At 60.7% G+C, this 15,128-nt stretch overlaps 2 protein-coding genes across 12 annotated transcripts in view; one reads left to right on the top strand and one right to left on the bottom strand.

Moving 5' to 3' along the window:
- GGACT (gamma-glutamylamine cyclotransferase) overlaps positions 1–14,997 on the top strand; it is a 30,035-nt gene extending 15,038 nt beyond the window's left edge. For 5 of the 8 annotated variants that reach the window (XM_037528742.2, XM_037528745.2, XM_037528744.2 and 2 more), the window contains 3 exons: positions 12,016–12,135; positions 12,217–12,258; positions 12,525–14,997. In XM_037528742.2, coding sequence (XP_037384639.1) covers positions 12,038–12,135; positions 12,217–12,258; positions 12,525–12,987 — 603 coding nt within the window. In that variant the 5' untranslated portion in view covers positions 12,016–12,037 and the 3' untranslated portion in view covers positions 12,988–14,997. Of the gene's footprint in view, positions 1–12,015; positions 12,136–12,209; positions 12,259–12,524 lie in introns of those variants that run through there. The other 3 variants (XM_037528747.2, XM_037528746.2, XM_037528748.2) reach the window with 3 other exon arrangements.
- The window catches only part of PCCA (propionyl-CoA carboxylase subunit alpha), a 299,717-nt gene continuing 298,904 nt past the window's right edge, over positions 14,316–15,128 (bottom strand). For 2 of the 4 annotated variants that reach the window (XM_037528749.2, XM_054701346.1), the window contains exon 24: positions 14,316–14,892. In XM_037528749.2, coding sequence (XP_037384646.1) covers positions 14,824–14,892 — 69 coding nt within the window. In that variant the 3' untranslated portion in view covers positions 14,316–14,823. The remainder of the gene's footprint in view (positions 14,893–15,128) is intronic. The other 2 variants (XM_054701347.1, XM_054701348.1) reach the window with 1 other exon arrangement.

Consider the following 15,128-nt stretch of genomic DNA (forward strand, 5'->3'; position numbering starts at 1 on the left):
GAAGGAAAAAATAGGTCCTGAGTTTCCCAGCCGCTCAGTAGTTCCTGTAGATAAACACTGTTGCTCGGCCCCAGCGGAACCGAGACGACAGGGCTGTTCGGCCGGGGAATGGCGGGGCGCGCTTGCCCGCGGCTTCCCCGAGGCCTCTGTATCCTGAGTGAAAGCTTGGAAAAAAAAAACCCCATCATGACAAACAAAGCTGCTCTCCCGGTGCTTGGAAATAAGCCTGAGAAAACTGTCTACACGGAACGCAGACGCTTCTCCCTCCCACAGCGGGAGCGGGGATTTGAGCGGGACGAGCCCTCGGGCAGGCCACGCTAGGGACAGGCCAAACTGCTTTTCACTTAGGGCCCAGGGGCCTGCCCCCAAACACCCGAGGTGCCCGAGTGGGGAGCCCAGGAGGAGGGTGTCCTCGGCCCCCACGTCCCACCCTGCCCGCTCCCCGCACTGGGCCGGGGACGATGCGTGAAAGGGCCGACTCGGCCAGCCCGGCGCGGCCTTCCAAGCCCCAGCCAGCCGCGCAAACGTGTGGTCCAGAAGGTGTGGCCTCATCATCCCGACGGCCGTCCGTGAACCTCCTACGCGTGGGGGTGCGCTCGGGACTCCGAGGAAGCGGATGGCGCTCTTGGGTGTGACGGCTCGTCCGCGGGCCCCTCCTGCCTCGCGCCCAGCTCAGCTCCTCGCTCAGCTCTTTCAGTGCCATTTAACTTGGGGCCACTCGGAAAGGATTTGCGTGCTTGGGGGACAGGTAATTCATCAAAAACCCCATGAATTTTGAGTTCTGCGTTTATTTTTAAAAGGTTTATTTTATAAAACATTTAAAACCGGAGAGGGTGGGCACGTGGTGGGGTGTCCCTCCTGGCGCGGATGTGACGCTGCTCCCGCCCGCCCGCCGCTGGGTGACTCTGGCATCTTTTTCGGAGAATTTAAGCTGGTTTCATAACATTCTTAGCAAAAGGTAATTCTGAAGGTCCATCTGCTGCTGCAACCCAGATACCACGCCCTGCCTCCTGGCACCACTGGAGCAGGAGCTTCTGGGCGGAGGCCCTGGGCGCCGGGTGCTGCTTGCACGGGAGGGACAGCACGTGCTGACTCGGGCTCAGCCTTCTTTGGTTTTCTCACCTTGCAGTTGTGCAGGGGGCGGGCAGGGGGCAGCGTCTTCTGGAGTATTCTCGTGACAAATTCATTCTGCCCCAGGTCACCCCAACGCCCCCGGTTGGCACCATGTGGATCCTGGCCCTGGAGATCAGAGGGGAGGCCACCCTCTGAGCTCAGAGCAGCTTGACTTTGACCTCAGTGCGGTGCTCCTCTGGGAGACGGGCCCCTCCACAGCTGACATTACATAGGGAGCCCGGGCTGGGGCCCAGCCAGCGCTGCGCCTGCACTGGTGACTTCCAGTTGCCCACTTCCGGCCGAGTGTGACTTCCGAAGGCCTCTCAGATGGGGACGCAGCAGACCTGACGTGGCCCGCGTGTAGACAAACCCCATGGGAGAGCTCCTCAGCACGGGGAGGGGGCCCGGACGGGCTCAGATGGGCCTCCCCACCTCTGACGGGGGTGCATGGGGGGTACGGAGGTGTCTGCATGGGTCAGGGGCGGGAGGGGAGGCCCCAGTGTGCAGCCGCAGCAGCTGTTCATGCCTCTTCGTGGGTCACACATTCATGTCAGGGGTGGGGGGCCGGCATGTCCTCTGCAGGGCCCTGGGAGGGGTGGGCGTCCTGAGGTTGCTCCTGGGGGCTGCTTCTGGGGTTGCACGTGTGTGCCCAGCACAGCTGCCAGTAGCCTGCCAGGCCCTGCCCTGCGTTTCTGCTTCCTGCTGACAGCCCGCGCTCGCCCGCGCAGAGGGGCACTGTGGGGGTGTGGGGACGGCGGGGGCCCCGCGGGCTTGTGGGCTGGTCGGAGCGCCCTTCTTCTGTGCTGCGTCTGGCTTCCGTCTAAGCTGCATTCCCAGACCCCCCTTCCTCACCCACGAGAGCAGAACGGTTGGCCGCGGCCCGCGATCACACAGCCGTAGCCGTGCTGCGACGGAGCGAGGAGCGCCCCACGGCGGGCTGGGCCCTTCCGCGCCGCCACTTTGAGTCGTCACGGGGAGAAACGGGCACATGGGTCGAGGAGACGTGACCCCCTTCCCCGTGCCCTGCAGGGCAGGGGGTGGGCCCACACAAGGCTTGGGGAGCGTGCCCCAGGCAGATCCTGAGCGACGGCGGGCAGCGAGTGGAGACGCATCCCGGCGGCGCGCGCGGCCTTTCCTGAGGACGGCGCCCCCCGGCCGCCCCGCCGGCCCGGAGCCCAGGGGTGGGGGCAGTTCGAGGGCTGGCTGGCTGGCTGGCTGGTGTCGGGGCACCCTGGGCTCCGGAAAGTGACTGAGGGGCCACCACAGAGCTGTCGCTGGGGACACTGGGAAAGGACTGGCTGCTTGTGAGGAGGGGCGTGGGCCAGAGGCACTCCTGCGCGGCCATAACCGGGGAGGACGGACCGCGCGACCTGCTAGCCCCGTTCCTCCCGTGAACTCCTGCCCCTTGCGGTCGGGTTCCTTGGAGATCGACAGGCTGGAAAGCCACACGCCGCGCAGCAGGAGAAGGTGCCGGCTGACGTGTGCCCCGCGTGGGAACGGCGCCTTCCCGGGGCGCCCACCGCCTGGCTGTGTGCTCCCTGCCGGGCTGGGTCTGGGCCGGACCGGCGTAGACGGGGGTCCGCACGCTGCTCCCCGTGGACCTCACCCCTGGCGTCTGCAGGCCGGGCTGGCGGAGCCGCGGGGCCAGACGCCATGCCAGGCCCTGCGCCCAGAGCTGGGTGTGGGCGTCTGGGTTTTTGTGACGAGAGTCCAGCCTGGAGCGCAGGGCATTTCTTCGGGAGTCTGGACCGAGTGTGGTTCTGAGACCCCTCCCCTCCTGCAGAGAGTGACCCTGGGAGACGGTTTGGAGGATGAGTCCAGGCAGGATTCAAAGTGCAGGAGGAGCGCAGTTAAGAAACCGAACTATGAGGCTCTTCCCTTGTGTCCGAGGCGCTCTCCCGACCACCGTGACGCTGTCTAGATGCTCTTTCATTACCTGTGACTCCTCAGCCTGGTGTTCACCGTCCCCTCCACCCTGTGCCACGTCAGGTAACTCCAAGCAGGACCTTGGGCTCGTGCAGGGGCCACGGCGACGGCCCCCGCTGCGCAGCCGCGCACAGGCGCTGTTCACCTGAACCAGCGGCGCCCCCTGGCTCCAGGCGATGGAGCAGAGCCAGGTGGGGCTCCCCTGCCCTCCGTGTCCTGGTCTCCAGAGGGGCCCTGGCCGCCAGGGGGGCAGGCTGGGAGGGCTCCTCGGCCAGCGTGCTCTCCTGACCTCCACTGCCTTCCTCCTGCTCGGAGAGTGTGGCCTGGCCGGCTCATGCAGCACAGGCTGCCCGGTGCCCGCTCCGTGGCAGGCCTCGTGGGTGCTCCTGGCCTTGGAGGGCGTGTGAGCCGGGCTCGTGAGCGCGTTTGGATGCCCACCAGGCTTCACTGCACCACAACTCAGAAAGGGACAGGAGGTCTGAGTTCTGCGGCTGTGAACGGGGCCGGGGCCCTCTGGTGGCGGGCGCTGGGCCAGCTCCGCAGTGTGGGGGCAGGAGGGAGCTGTGCAGGCCTCCCCCGGGCCACCAGAGGTCACTTCTGTGTCTCAGTGCCCCTGTCTGTAAAGTGGGGACAGCTCGGGGTGAGCATCACTGAGCACATGAGGGAGGCACTTAGCGCGGCCGGCACCCGGGTAAAGCTCCGAAGGTGGGGCCGGCGGGCTGGCCTCGGTGAGCTGGCAGGGGCGCTGTGCGATGAAGACTCGGGTGCGACCTGCGGGGCCCCCGGTGCTCTCCCCTCAGGCCGCCTCCCAGGAGCTGGTGGCGTGTCCCCCCACCCCATGTACACAGACGCTGCTGGGGGTTCCCAGCTGTTCCTTCCAGAGAGGGTGGGCGTGGGGGTGGGGCTCCGTCTGTTCTAGAGGTGGCAGAGCACAGCCTGTCGGGTGCTTGGCATTTAAAGGCAATTCTTTAGCCCCAGCCAGGCCTGCGGCCAGGACCCCCCGCCGGGCACGCGGAGGCCGGGTCGTTTTCAGGGCAGCGCAGGTGCCCCCCAGAGAGGTTGGCCCGGGTGGAGCCCCCGTGTCTGGATTTCAAAGGCGCCTCCCCGTCCGCGTCTGCAAGGTGTCTGCCACCAGCCTTTCCGGGGCACCGGAGGGGCGGGCAGGGGTCGCCGGGCAGGAAGCCCGCGCCGTGGCTTGAGAAGCGAGCGAGCCGGGGCGCCGGCATCAAAGCGCCCGCAGGATGTGGCCGAGGAGGGAGAGCGACCTTGAGGCCTTGGGGCTCGGGGTCCCCGCGCAGAGTAACGTTCAAGGCATTTTGTTTTTTCACCTGTTTCCTACAGGCCTAAGACTCTCCCGAGGCGCTGATGGGCGACCGTGTGGGGGGCGCGGGCGTTTTCTCAGGGGACGAGGATGTTAGGGGGGGAAGCGAGAGGGGCCGCGCGGCCGAGGGGCAGGGTTCCCCGCGGGGGGGAGCGCCCGGGGCCTGGCACGGGCCTGTGGGGCCCACCTGGACCCAGGCGCCGGCACTGAGAGAAGAGGCGGCGTCTGTTCTGGGGCCCTTCGCGTCCAGCCACGGACGGGGCCGTCGAAGAGGACCCGCTTCCGTGTCCCCTGCGCCACACGCCCCGCCGCCGCCTTCTCTCCCCGTCCGAGCGGCTGGTCGCCGGAGCACTCGGGGAACACGGGCGAGCTGACGCCACACGCCGCTTAACGCTTCCTGACCTTGGCGTTGGACGCCCGGGAGTATTTCAGGGAGGCGGCTTTTCTCTCCGGGGGGGCTGCCAGGTGAGACGCTGCTGGCCACGTCCCCCGTGGGTGGCTTAAGGCGCACTCACCTGGCGCGCGTTTCTCAGCGACGCGATGAGTGTTTCTCGCGTGTAAACTGGCGTCACACACTCACACTGAATCCTGCCTTTTACACTCTTACCACCAGGTGGCTAAGGGGAAAAAAGTGAAGCAGGAACAGCCCAATAATTATGCAAAGGACTCCTAATCACGTTCAGTTTCTGCTTCAGCAGTGAAATGTGAGGCGAGAGCGGGACTCTCTTTCCAGAAGGAAAACTGCTGAGCAAGAGCCAGCGGCAGCTCAAGCAGCGCCGGGCCAGATGGACATTTCCATGAGTGTTTGTTTGCTTAAATACTGACAATGTGAAACTAACCAAATTCTGCTGAAGTGAAACTTTTGGGGGTGCTCTGAGCCTGCCCTGGACGCTCACCTACTCCTTGCCCCGGGGCGGGGGGGGGGGGTCTGGGACAGGGGCCTGGCGTTGGGGCTCTTTGATTCCCCCAGTGGAGAGTGACATCCAGCCACAGCAGTGGCCGCCAAGGCCTCTGTCCTTCCGGGAAATCGTTTGCCTCCATGTTACTTAAGTTCGTTTCCATGTGGCTCTAAAACCCAGAGGGAGAATTTGCCCAGTTGTGTTAACGGCCCGTGCGTCTCTCCGTGTGTGTCAGCGGTGAAGACCCTTCGGGGAGATCTACGCGTGGGGGACTGGGTGGGCCCTGCTGCTAGGCTGCTTTTCGCGGCTACCCCTCTGGAGCAGGACAGCAGCAGCCCCCCCCCCCCCCATGCATCCTGCGTCCTCCCTCCTCTCTGGCCTTGGACTAGTAACCTCGCGGTTATGCGTGTTTTACCCACAGTGCCTTGTTCTGAGCCCGAGTGAGCCCGCGTGCCTTGCTCCTCCAGTGGGAATGAATTGCTCGTTTTAGTGCTTAACTCTGATCTTTTCTCAGTCCCCACAGGATGAGTTTCTTCCTGAAGGATCTGTGTGTGCTGTTCAACAGTCAGAAAGGAATGTTTTTCTTGCGAAAGGAGCCAGAAACGCAGTGTCAACTTTGTTTTTATTATATAAGCAGTGTTCTAAAAAGAACATAGACTAAAATGTAGACAATTACAATTTGGTCATTTTAGCAGGCTATGTTATTTCCTAGAAGAGTTGTTTAATTTTTATTGCCTGGGTTTTCTTGTATGGGAATAAACTACCATCTTCTACAGAAGAAAGTTCCAGAACTGATTTTCCACAGAGGTGGTGGCATTACTATCCTCTGACCATGATCATTTCTATGTGCTGTCACCTTCTGATTTTTCAGTCTGTTCTTGACATGGCTTGAGACCCTCTCACCTCTCTCTATATTTTTTTTTAACAGAGGCATGTATTTTATTTATTTGTTTTTGTTTACACAAGCACTGGGTACAGTCAGAAGCGCTAGAGGGTGAGAGAATTCACCAGAGCGGGGAGCAGAGCAGGCAGAAGGACCGAAGCACACTGCTGAGGGGAGCAGCGGGCGGCAGGACAGGTCTGCGCACCATGTGGGACCCTCCTCTGGTGGCCGGGGAGCAGCCGGGGATCGAACCGGCGCTGCAGAGGCTGCGGGGCAGCCTCTGCTTCGCCGGGGATCGATCGAACCGGCGCTGCAGAGGCTGCGGGGCAGCCTCTGCCTCGCCGGGGATCGATCGAACCGGCGCTGCAGAGGCTGCGGGGCAGCCTCTGCCTCAGCCGGGGATCGAACCGGCGCTGCAGAGGCTGCGGGGCAGCCTCTGCCTCAGCCGGGGATCGAACCGGCGCTGCAGAGGCTGCGGGGCAGCCTCTGCCTCAGCCGGGGATCGAACCGGCGCTGCAGAGGCTGCGGGCAGCCTCTGCTTCGCCGGGGATCGAACCGGCGCTGCAGGCAGCTTCGCAACCCAGCGCGCAACCGCTGCGCCACCGGGGAGGCCCTCTCACGTCTATGTTTTTAAGGGGCTTCATTGAGAACTCGTGAGCGGGCCCTGCTGAAGGCATGGGCTGGGGCGGAGGGACCAGCAAGCCCACAGTTATTGGGCTGAAGCCTGGCACATGGTTGGCGTCAGCGGGGACTGATCTTAGGGAAATAGAGGCTCAGAGGTGGGAAGTCAAGCCTATCACGTGCATGTCTTCACACCTGCACACACTGTGCCCTGAATGTCCACCTCAGCCTCTGGGGCTGCCCTGCAGCCAGTGTCCTTAAACAGGCCTCTCGGGCCACTGCTTGACTTTACAGCAGAGGGAAAAGCCCGAAAGGCCCACCTGCAGCTATTTGTCTGCAAAGCCAAGGGCTGCATTTTATCTAGGACACAGCCCCAACCCAGCGTTGTGAAAGGACCGCCCGGCCGGGGTGCAGTGGACACGGCTCGTGTGTCCTCTTGTCTGTGACCCTCATGGCAACCCCAGGAGTTGGGCGGAACATGGCTGGCAAGGAGCTGTAGGAAGATAAGGAACTCAGAAAAGAAAAACAAACCAAACCCAAAGCTAGCAGAGGAAGGAAATAATAAAGATTAGAGCAGAGATGAACAATAGAGAAAATCAATGAAACCAAAAGTTGACTCTTTGAAAAGATCAAGAAAATTGACAAATGTTTAGCTCAGAGTTCAAATGCGTAAGAACAAAGAGAAGCTACAAATAATCAAAAATGAAAGTGGGTAATTTACAACTCATGTTACAGAAACAGAACGGATCAGGACAGAATACTAGGAACAGCTGTGTGCCCGCAAATGGGCTCACCCACGTGAAGTGGATAGGTTTCTAGTGAGGCAATTGACTCGGTCATTAAACATCTTCCAATGGAGAAAAGCCCAGAAGCAGAGGGCTCCCCTGGGGAACTCTCCCCAACAGGTACAGAGAATCACCACCAGTCCTCTCAGATTCTTCCCAAAAAACAAAGAGAAGGGAGCACACTTCCGAGCTCATTCAGTAACACCAGCACGCGCTGATACAAAGTCAGACAAAAAACACCCTAAGAAGGGCCTCCCTGGTGGCTCAGGGGTTAAGTCTCAGCTCCATGAAGCTATCGCTGGCGACTGCTGCACGAGTTCAATCCCCGGGCGGCCAGGGAGCTGACCCACGTGGCGCAGCAGACCTCTCCTGGCTCACCCGCTGCTCCCCTCAGCAGTGGGTTTCAGCAGATCTGCCTGTTCTGCTCCCCACTCTGTCTGGCCTGCACCCCGGTTCTTGTGTGCATAAATAAAATCTTTAAACAAAGAAAAAGCACACAGATGACAACCCCTGGGGGAGAGTGAAGCAGGAATTCCAATCAAAACACCGGCAGGCAAGATTCAGCACGTATAAAGGGTCATAGAACCAGATCCGGGGGATCGACCGCAAAGGGGACGCGACCTCAAGCCATAATATGCCATTAATGCTGGAGGGAAAAATCCACAGGATCTTCTCACTTGGTACAGAAAAAGACATCTGACAAGAGCCGACACCATTTCATGGTAAAAACACTTGAGTCAACACGATGAAGACACAGCACAGATGGAAGCTGCTCCTCTGAGAGCAGGACCGGACAAGGGCGCGGCGTCTTCCCTCTCCCCGAGGGTCCCCGACCTCCGCTGGGACAGTCAGGCAAGGCTCCCCCACGGGAGCGTGGTCTCTGTGAGGGCCCTAGCGTGCCCACCACCGCCCGCTCCTCGCCCTCCCCTGAGCCATTTCCTTTCTCCCTTGGCAGCTGAATCCCTTGAGTAATGAAAACAATGAATCCATTTTGCTGGAACCTGCTCTGGGCTCTTCCCAGAAGCCCTGGCGGCACCGCCCTGTGTGAGGACAGACTGGCCCGCACCCCTTGCACGCCGCCCCTCAACCTGCTCCTCCCAGGGCTGTCTCCCTGGCGGCACGGAGGGTGGAGGCCACATCCCTTGGGAACCCCCTCAGCACAAGGCCCTTCGGTGCACAGCCCTAGGCTTTCCTCCTCCCGCAGTTGTGGCCTGTTCTCCTGCTGCTCTGGCTGCTTGCCGACCCCCGCCCTCCAGACGCCACTCCCCGCCCCCCACCTTACTGGCAGCTTGCTGGTGACCTAAAACACACCCAAGTCGGATACCCCCTCCCCAAGCCCTCTAAGCCAGCAGCTCCCAAATCACCACTTCTGGCCTTTTTCACTACAAACCTCTGGAAAGACAAGAGGCCGGGGGTCCTTTGTGCCAGTGATCCATGAAGACAAAGGATGGGCGAGAGCAGCAAGATTCTGAAATAATGGAAACAGAGACTCCAGTCCCTGCAAGGTGAGAGGTCACAAGAAGCCAGCCCTCAGAACTCGGGGTGTGCAGACAAGGGTCGGGGGAGGCAGAATGTACCAGGAGCAGAGAGACCCCCCCCCCCATCTCCACTCTGCCCAGCAGAGACACTGTCCCGAGAGGCTAAGCAGGAGGCGTGGTGTTGGGCACACCAGGCCCGGCGGGTGGGTGGCACCTGAAGCCCGGGCCTTCACAACAGCCCTCCCAGCAGGCGGCCGTCTAGGAAGGTCTGGGGACCCACCGCCCCTGTTATCTGGGGCCCCAACAGGCTGCGTGTTCGACATGAACACCAGCAAGGATGACCGACCTTTGAAGAAACTCTTAGAGAAACGTACCGAAACAGAGGAATTTAGGAGAAACATACAGTTCAGGTAAAGGTGGAAATTTTTTTTGAAAACCACAATGATTGGGACCTCGCTGGTGGCGCAGCGCAGGGCTGTGGAGCTGTCCGCAGCCTCTGCAGCGCGGGTTCGATTCCCAGCCGGCCGGGGAGATTCCCACATGGCGCAGCAGACTCTCCTGTCTCGCCCGCTGCTGCTCCCCTCTTCGGTCCTTCTGCCTGTTCTGCTCCCCACTCTGTCTCTGGGGAATCCTCTCACCCTCCCGCGCCTCTGGCCTGTACCCCAGCTCTTGTATAAATAAAAAAAAATCTTTAAAAAAAGAATATTTAAGAAAAGAAACACAGTGATTAACAGCCCCAAAGCAAGAGGCGGGCGGTGTCCTGGGAGACCTGGCAGCTGGCCTTGGAGATGGATGCGAAGGCAAAACTATTTGAAAAATTTAAAAACTAGAAGACAAAGTAGACTACAAAGAAAAACTCCAGGAAAAAGGGAAGACTGAACAGCGAATGCCGGATGCCCAGCGCTGGGGGATCCAGAAAGTAAAGCGGGAAGAAGAGTCTCTGCAATCCAAGGAGACGCGTCGGCAGTAGGAAGCCCCCCTCAAGGCAGACGGGGGGCGTGGGCCCAGGGCCCGGCGGCACCGGACTTCTCAGCGCAGCCCTGGGGAATGAGAAGACGAGGAAGAAATGCCTTTCACGTTCTGAAGGGAATTATTTCCAGAATTCTCGACCCAGCCACACTGTGGCTTGAGGGAGGAGTCACAAGCTTCAGCAAAACGGGGTGGGCGCGGCGGGCAGGAGCACTGGGGGGCCGGGAGGAGCACTGGGGGGCCGGGCTGAAAGGGCCCTGACGGCTCTTCCTGCCAGCGTGAGGGCGAAGGCCTGTTGGAGACTTGAGCAAGGAGCTGAAGGAAAAAGAAGCTGACGTAAATTTTAATTCCAAGCACAACACAAGGTTGTCCCGGAAGGAAGGGAACCACGGCACCGCGGGCCGGGTCAGAGAACAGCGTGCGGCGCTGGGACGCGCGTGCACTGGCCGCAGCCGGGGGTATGGACCCGCCGGGGGCGTGGGGCTGCGGCGCAGGGACGGCCACGGCGCGTCTCCCTTCACTCACCCGACACGCAGGGCTCGGCGCCGTCACTGGACCCGGAGGCAGGCGTTGCGGCCCAGAGGTCACAGCCTCAGGCCACGCGGCGTCGGCGGTGGGGCGGCACCCGGCCCGGCGTGTGGCCTAACTGCGCTGCGAGCCTGCGGGAGGGCGGGAGGCCGGGAGGGCAAGACCGGGGACTGGAGACGTGCAGGTCCCCAGCCTGGAAGGGTAAACACTGAATGCAGCGGTTAAAAGGCTCCAAGGCGTGGCCTTCGGGAGTGGAAGAGGACAGGGCACTTCGCTTTTCTAGAAAGGCTTTCTGACGGTGACCGAGGACGCCAGGCTAGCGGTGCCGGAGGGCGGGTCTCTGGCCGAGGCTGAGAACAGGCACCAGGAAGAGCAAGTCGGGGTCGGCGGGCCAGGGGCGGGGGCACCATGGGTGAGTCTAAAGGGGCTGCTCAGGGAAGCCTGTGACTGGAGGGAGGTGAGGGCAAGAGCCCGTAGGCCACGGCAGGCAAGGCCACGGCGCGCAAGGCCATGGTGGAGTCCGCAGCGGGGGCAGGGCAGACTGGAGCGCCGAGGGGGAAGGGGCTGGAGGGAACAGAGGTGCAGTTCCCCGCAGGGGCTGAGGTGCGATCCTCGGCCGAGGTGGTTGTGCAGACCGCACTGGGAGACGGGCCAGCGCAGCAGTGAGAGGAGGGGGTGCCTTTGCAAAGGCTGGTCTTCGAGGCTGCCACGCGGCCCCACCAGCTGCACCCTCGTGCCCTCGGCCTCGTTCCCGCCCACTCCCCGTCCCCCCCGCTGCAGACAGTCTCTGCTGTGCCTGTCCGGGTGGACGGCCCGGCTCTCTGCATCCTCCCAGGCAGGCCCGCCCTCTCCCCGCTGCACCTCTTGCCCTGCCCTGCTCCAGGCACCCAGGGCTGTCAAACGACGGAGCTGCTGGCCTGCGCGCCTCCCGCAGCCAAGTGCGCTTCCCCGGCGCGGCCTGCAGAAACCCACTCTTGGCCTCGGGCCCCTAAGACTGAGGCGGGAGGGGGGCTGCCTGTCCTCCCCAGGTCCCTGAAGAGGGGGGAAGGGCCAAAGCCCCAGACCAGCCCTGGCTGCCTAGAAGAAAGTGGAAGGCCTGTGAGTTACATGTGACCCGTCCGGGGCCAGCGCCGGCCCGGAGCTTGCTCTCGGCACATCCAGCGCCCCGGACACGTCACCCTCCCGGTGTGTCTGGCTGGTCGTGGGCCCGCCGAGGGCTGGTTTTCCCGCATAGGGTATCTTGTTCATTTCCAAAGCCAGTCCAGGCCGATTCCCCAGTGCTGGGCAGCCTGGGTGGCAGACACCAGACTTGGAAGAGGGGCCTGCCCTGTTCAGCTTCCATGTCCACTTCTGTTCGCGTCACTTACACAAGTTACTTCTGATGATGATGTAACAGTCTGTGGCCCAGCCCAAGGCAAGGCCAATGTTTACCTTCACGCTGACGCGCCAGGGTCCCCGCAATGAGTCACAGGGGCGCCTCCTTGCCTTCCAGGGCCTGGCGAGAGGAACAAGGAATGGTCAGGAGCGGGGTGAGCTGTACTGGGTCGCGCTGCCAGGGCCAGAACGTAAATTTCTTACTGAAACCTGAATTATCACTCGTGGCCAATTACAGGTGATTGTTTTGCAGACGTGTATTTGCTTGTCATGTCTCACTTTCCTCTAAGTATTGTGCAATTTTTAAAATAGGAAACAGTTCTGCGAGGTTGAGCCCAGAACAGACTGCTCCGTCTGACAGGTGAGCGTGTTCTGCAAATAAGAATCTCTCCCTGGAAAAGTGCCCTGGGGGTGGCCGGCCTTTCCGGCAGCTCAGAGACGCCCACTGAAGATCCAGGCCAGGGGCCCTGGGCGGTGCTGGGTCGGGAGGGGAGGGCAGGGCAGCCCCCAAAGCCCCCGAGTTTTACGCCCAGGCGCTTCCAGGACAGTTTCCAGCCCGAGCGGAGAGGCCGCAGCTGTGCAGAGTCCTGGCGCGTGGCCACATCCCTGCTTCCCTTCTCCACACAGGCCTGGCGCCATGGCCCGCGTGTTCGTGTACGGGACGCTGAAGCGGGGCCAGCCGAACCACCGAGTCCTGCTGGACAGCGCCCACGGCAGCGCGGCCTTCCAGGGCTGCGGCCGCACGCTGGAGCCCTACCCGCTGGTGATCGCGGGGGAGCACAACATCCCCTACCTGCTGCACCTCCCGGGCAGGGGCCACCGCGTGGCCGGGGAGATCTACACCGTGGACGAGCAGATGCTGCACTTCCTCGACAGGTTCGAAGACTGCCCCGACATGTACCAGCGCACCCCGGCCACCATCGTCCTCGAGGGGGTGGGCGCCACCCCGGAGACGCCGGACGCCAAGGTGCAGTGCTTCCTGTACAGCACGGCCACCTACTCGCCCGAGTGGGTCCACCTCCCCTACCACGACAACTACGACTCCCAGGGGAACCACGGGCTGCGCTATAATCCCCGAGAAAACCGATGAGACGCGGGGGCTGCGCGCGGCAGAGGGGGCCTGGCGATTAGGGTTACCTGGGGCGTCCGCACTCCTCCGGCGCAGAGGCGCGGCGATGCCTTTGAAACAGACGTTTGTCAAACTCAATCTGTAGGAGTGAAAACAACAATCTTTCCGTGGCAGCTGATTGCACAAATAATTTCGCCACACTGATAACAAGATTGTGCCTTAAATCCCTTTCTCTGAGACCCCCGCATTGCTTGCTGCTTCGAGAGCATCATGGGCTTGACGCTCTTGGATAAGAAAACTTTGGGATTTTCATTCCCCTAAATGACAGTTAGAGAACCATGTGTTATCATCATCATACTTCTCTTTTTGCTTTGCTTTTCTCTGAAGATAACATTTGAAATGAAAGTAAAGGCTGCTGCGGTGAGCTTTTAGCAGCCCCACTGTACTGCCTTTGGCCTGTACCACCAAGAAAAAAATTTAAGTAAAAGCTGACGTTGGGTGCCCCGTGGTAATAAAAGCACTTGAGGACAAACACGCTGTACTTCGGAGTCTCTGTAATGTCATTCTCCACATGCAGAGCGCGCTGAAACGGGGACTATTAAAGAGGATCATTTAAAACCGATGTTTTGGGAAATACAAAAATGCTGGAGAATTGCGGGCCTTTGGGGGGAGGGTCTGTTTAGCTGGTAGAAGGCGCTCTTGGAGCTCATGTAGCAAAATAAGGAGCGCCCATTTGCTGGCAGACGCAGCTGAAGCCCCCGTTTCAGGTGAAAGCACACCCCGATCCAGAGCATCGCAGAGAGCCCCGCGCCTGCCTCCGAAGCGGCGGCATCTGGGGGTGGGCCTTGCGGAGAAGAACCAGCACGTTAGTAATTTGTTCTTCAGGCCTGACAGAAAGCTTAGCTTCCAAATACAAACAGCACTTAAAATAATGTTAGCAAGGCACGAAGTACCAATTACTACCCACCTCCATCTGATCCTCTGTCAGCGCAGATTCCAATCAGCGCACGACTCTGCCCCTGCCGGCTTCCCAGCAAAGTATGAAATGTAGTCCAAGAATCCAGAACCAAATGGAAATGCAGCTGCTGATCGCGAGTAACCTCGTCTCGTTGGGAGAGCGCGCTCGCTCCTCCACTTAATGGTAGACTGTGATCGCGCGCTGCATCTGGCACAAACACATCATCATTATTTTTAGCCCCTTTTTCTTCACTGGAAACTTGCTTCACAAAACCACAAAAAAGGCGAGGACAGGTCTCAGCCGAGGAGCTGGTGGCAGCCCCACCCACGACCCCTGGGGTGCGGGAGCCCGGGCAGCCTGCCCTGGGCCCGGCCAGCCCGCCAGGGAGCTGTGGGGGGACAGGGACTCACCTGTGTCCCGGGAAGGGCCGCCGCGCCAGGAAGGGGTCGGCATCGCCTTCACGGGGGCAGATGGTAACTTTATGAAACTGAAAGCAAAGAACTGGGATTCACAGAAACTTTTAAAAGGCCCAGGCAGAGTGAAACCCTCGTATCGAGATTGTACTGGCACAGCCGTAGCCCCTGATGCACATTGTCTTCATTCAAAAAAAGGGCAAACTAATATTTAGACAAATGCTCCGTTTTATTGATTTAATTTTGACACTAGGAAATCTCACAGCAGAAGTACAAATCATATGTACAAGTATTTATATCAATAAAGATTTCCATTGGTGATTTTTTGGCAGAATGTTGGTTTTGACTATATGTGGAATAAATATGACCGTGTGAAATCTGCTGCACAGGGGTGTCCCCGCAGAAGCGCCTGAAGAAATTGAGTGTGAAGGAAACGGATGCAAACGGCTAATTAGACCGGGGGATGCCGGAAAGGCTAGAAAGACTTCACTCCAGCTCCACCAGCAGATCTCCTTCGCCCACGGTGTCTCCAGCTTTACACTGCACCGACTTCACCTTGAATTAAAAAGAGGGGGTGGTGAGAACCCCTGAGTCCACCGGGAGGGCGAAATCGCGCCCTCCGCTTCGGGGAGAGCGAGCCAGCGGCCAGGTCAGAGCCGGGGCTGCGCCGCACGCACGGGACGGCCACGGGGCTGCCCCTTGGCACCTTCCCCCCCAGACCCGCCCCATCCGTGCCCGCCCTGCCCGTGCCCGCTAGGGCGTTTCTGCGGTCGCCGGCCCTGGGTGCGCTC

This window comes from Talpa occidentalis, unplaced genomic scaffold, assembly GCF_014898055.3.
Source record: "Talpa occidentalis isolate TD23 unplaced genomic scaffold, MPIMG_talOcc4v2.1 talOcc4.5, whole genome shotgun sequence".
Lineage (NCBI taxonomy): Eukaryota > Metazoa > Chordata > Mammalia > Eulipotyphla > Talpidae > Talpa > Talpa occidentalis.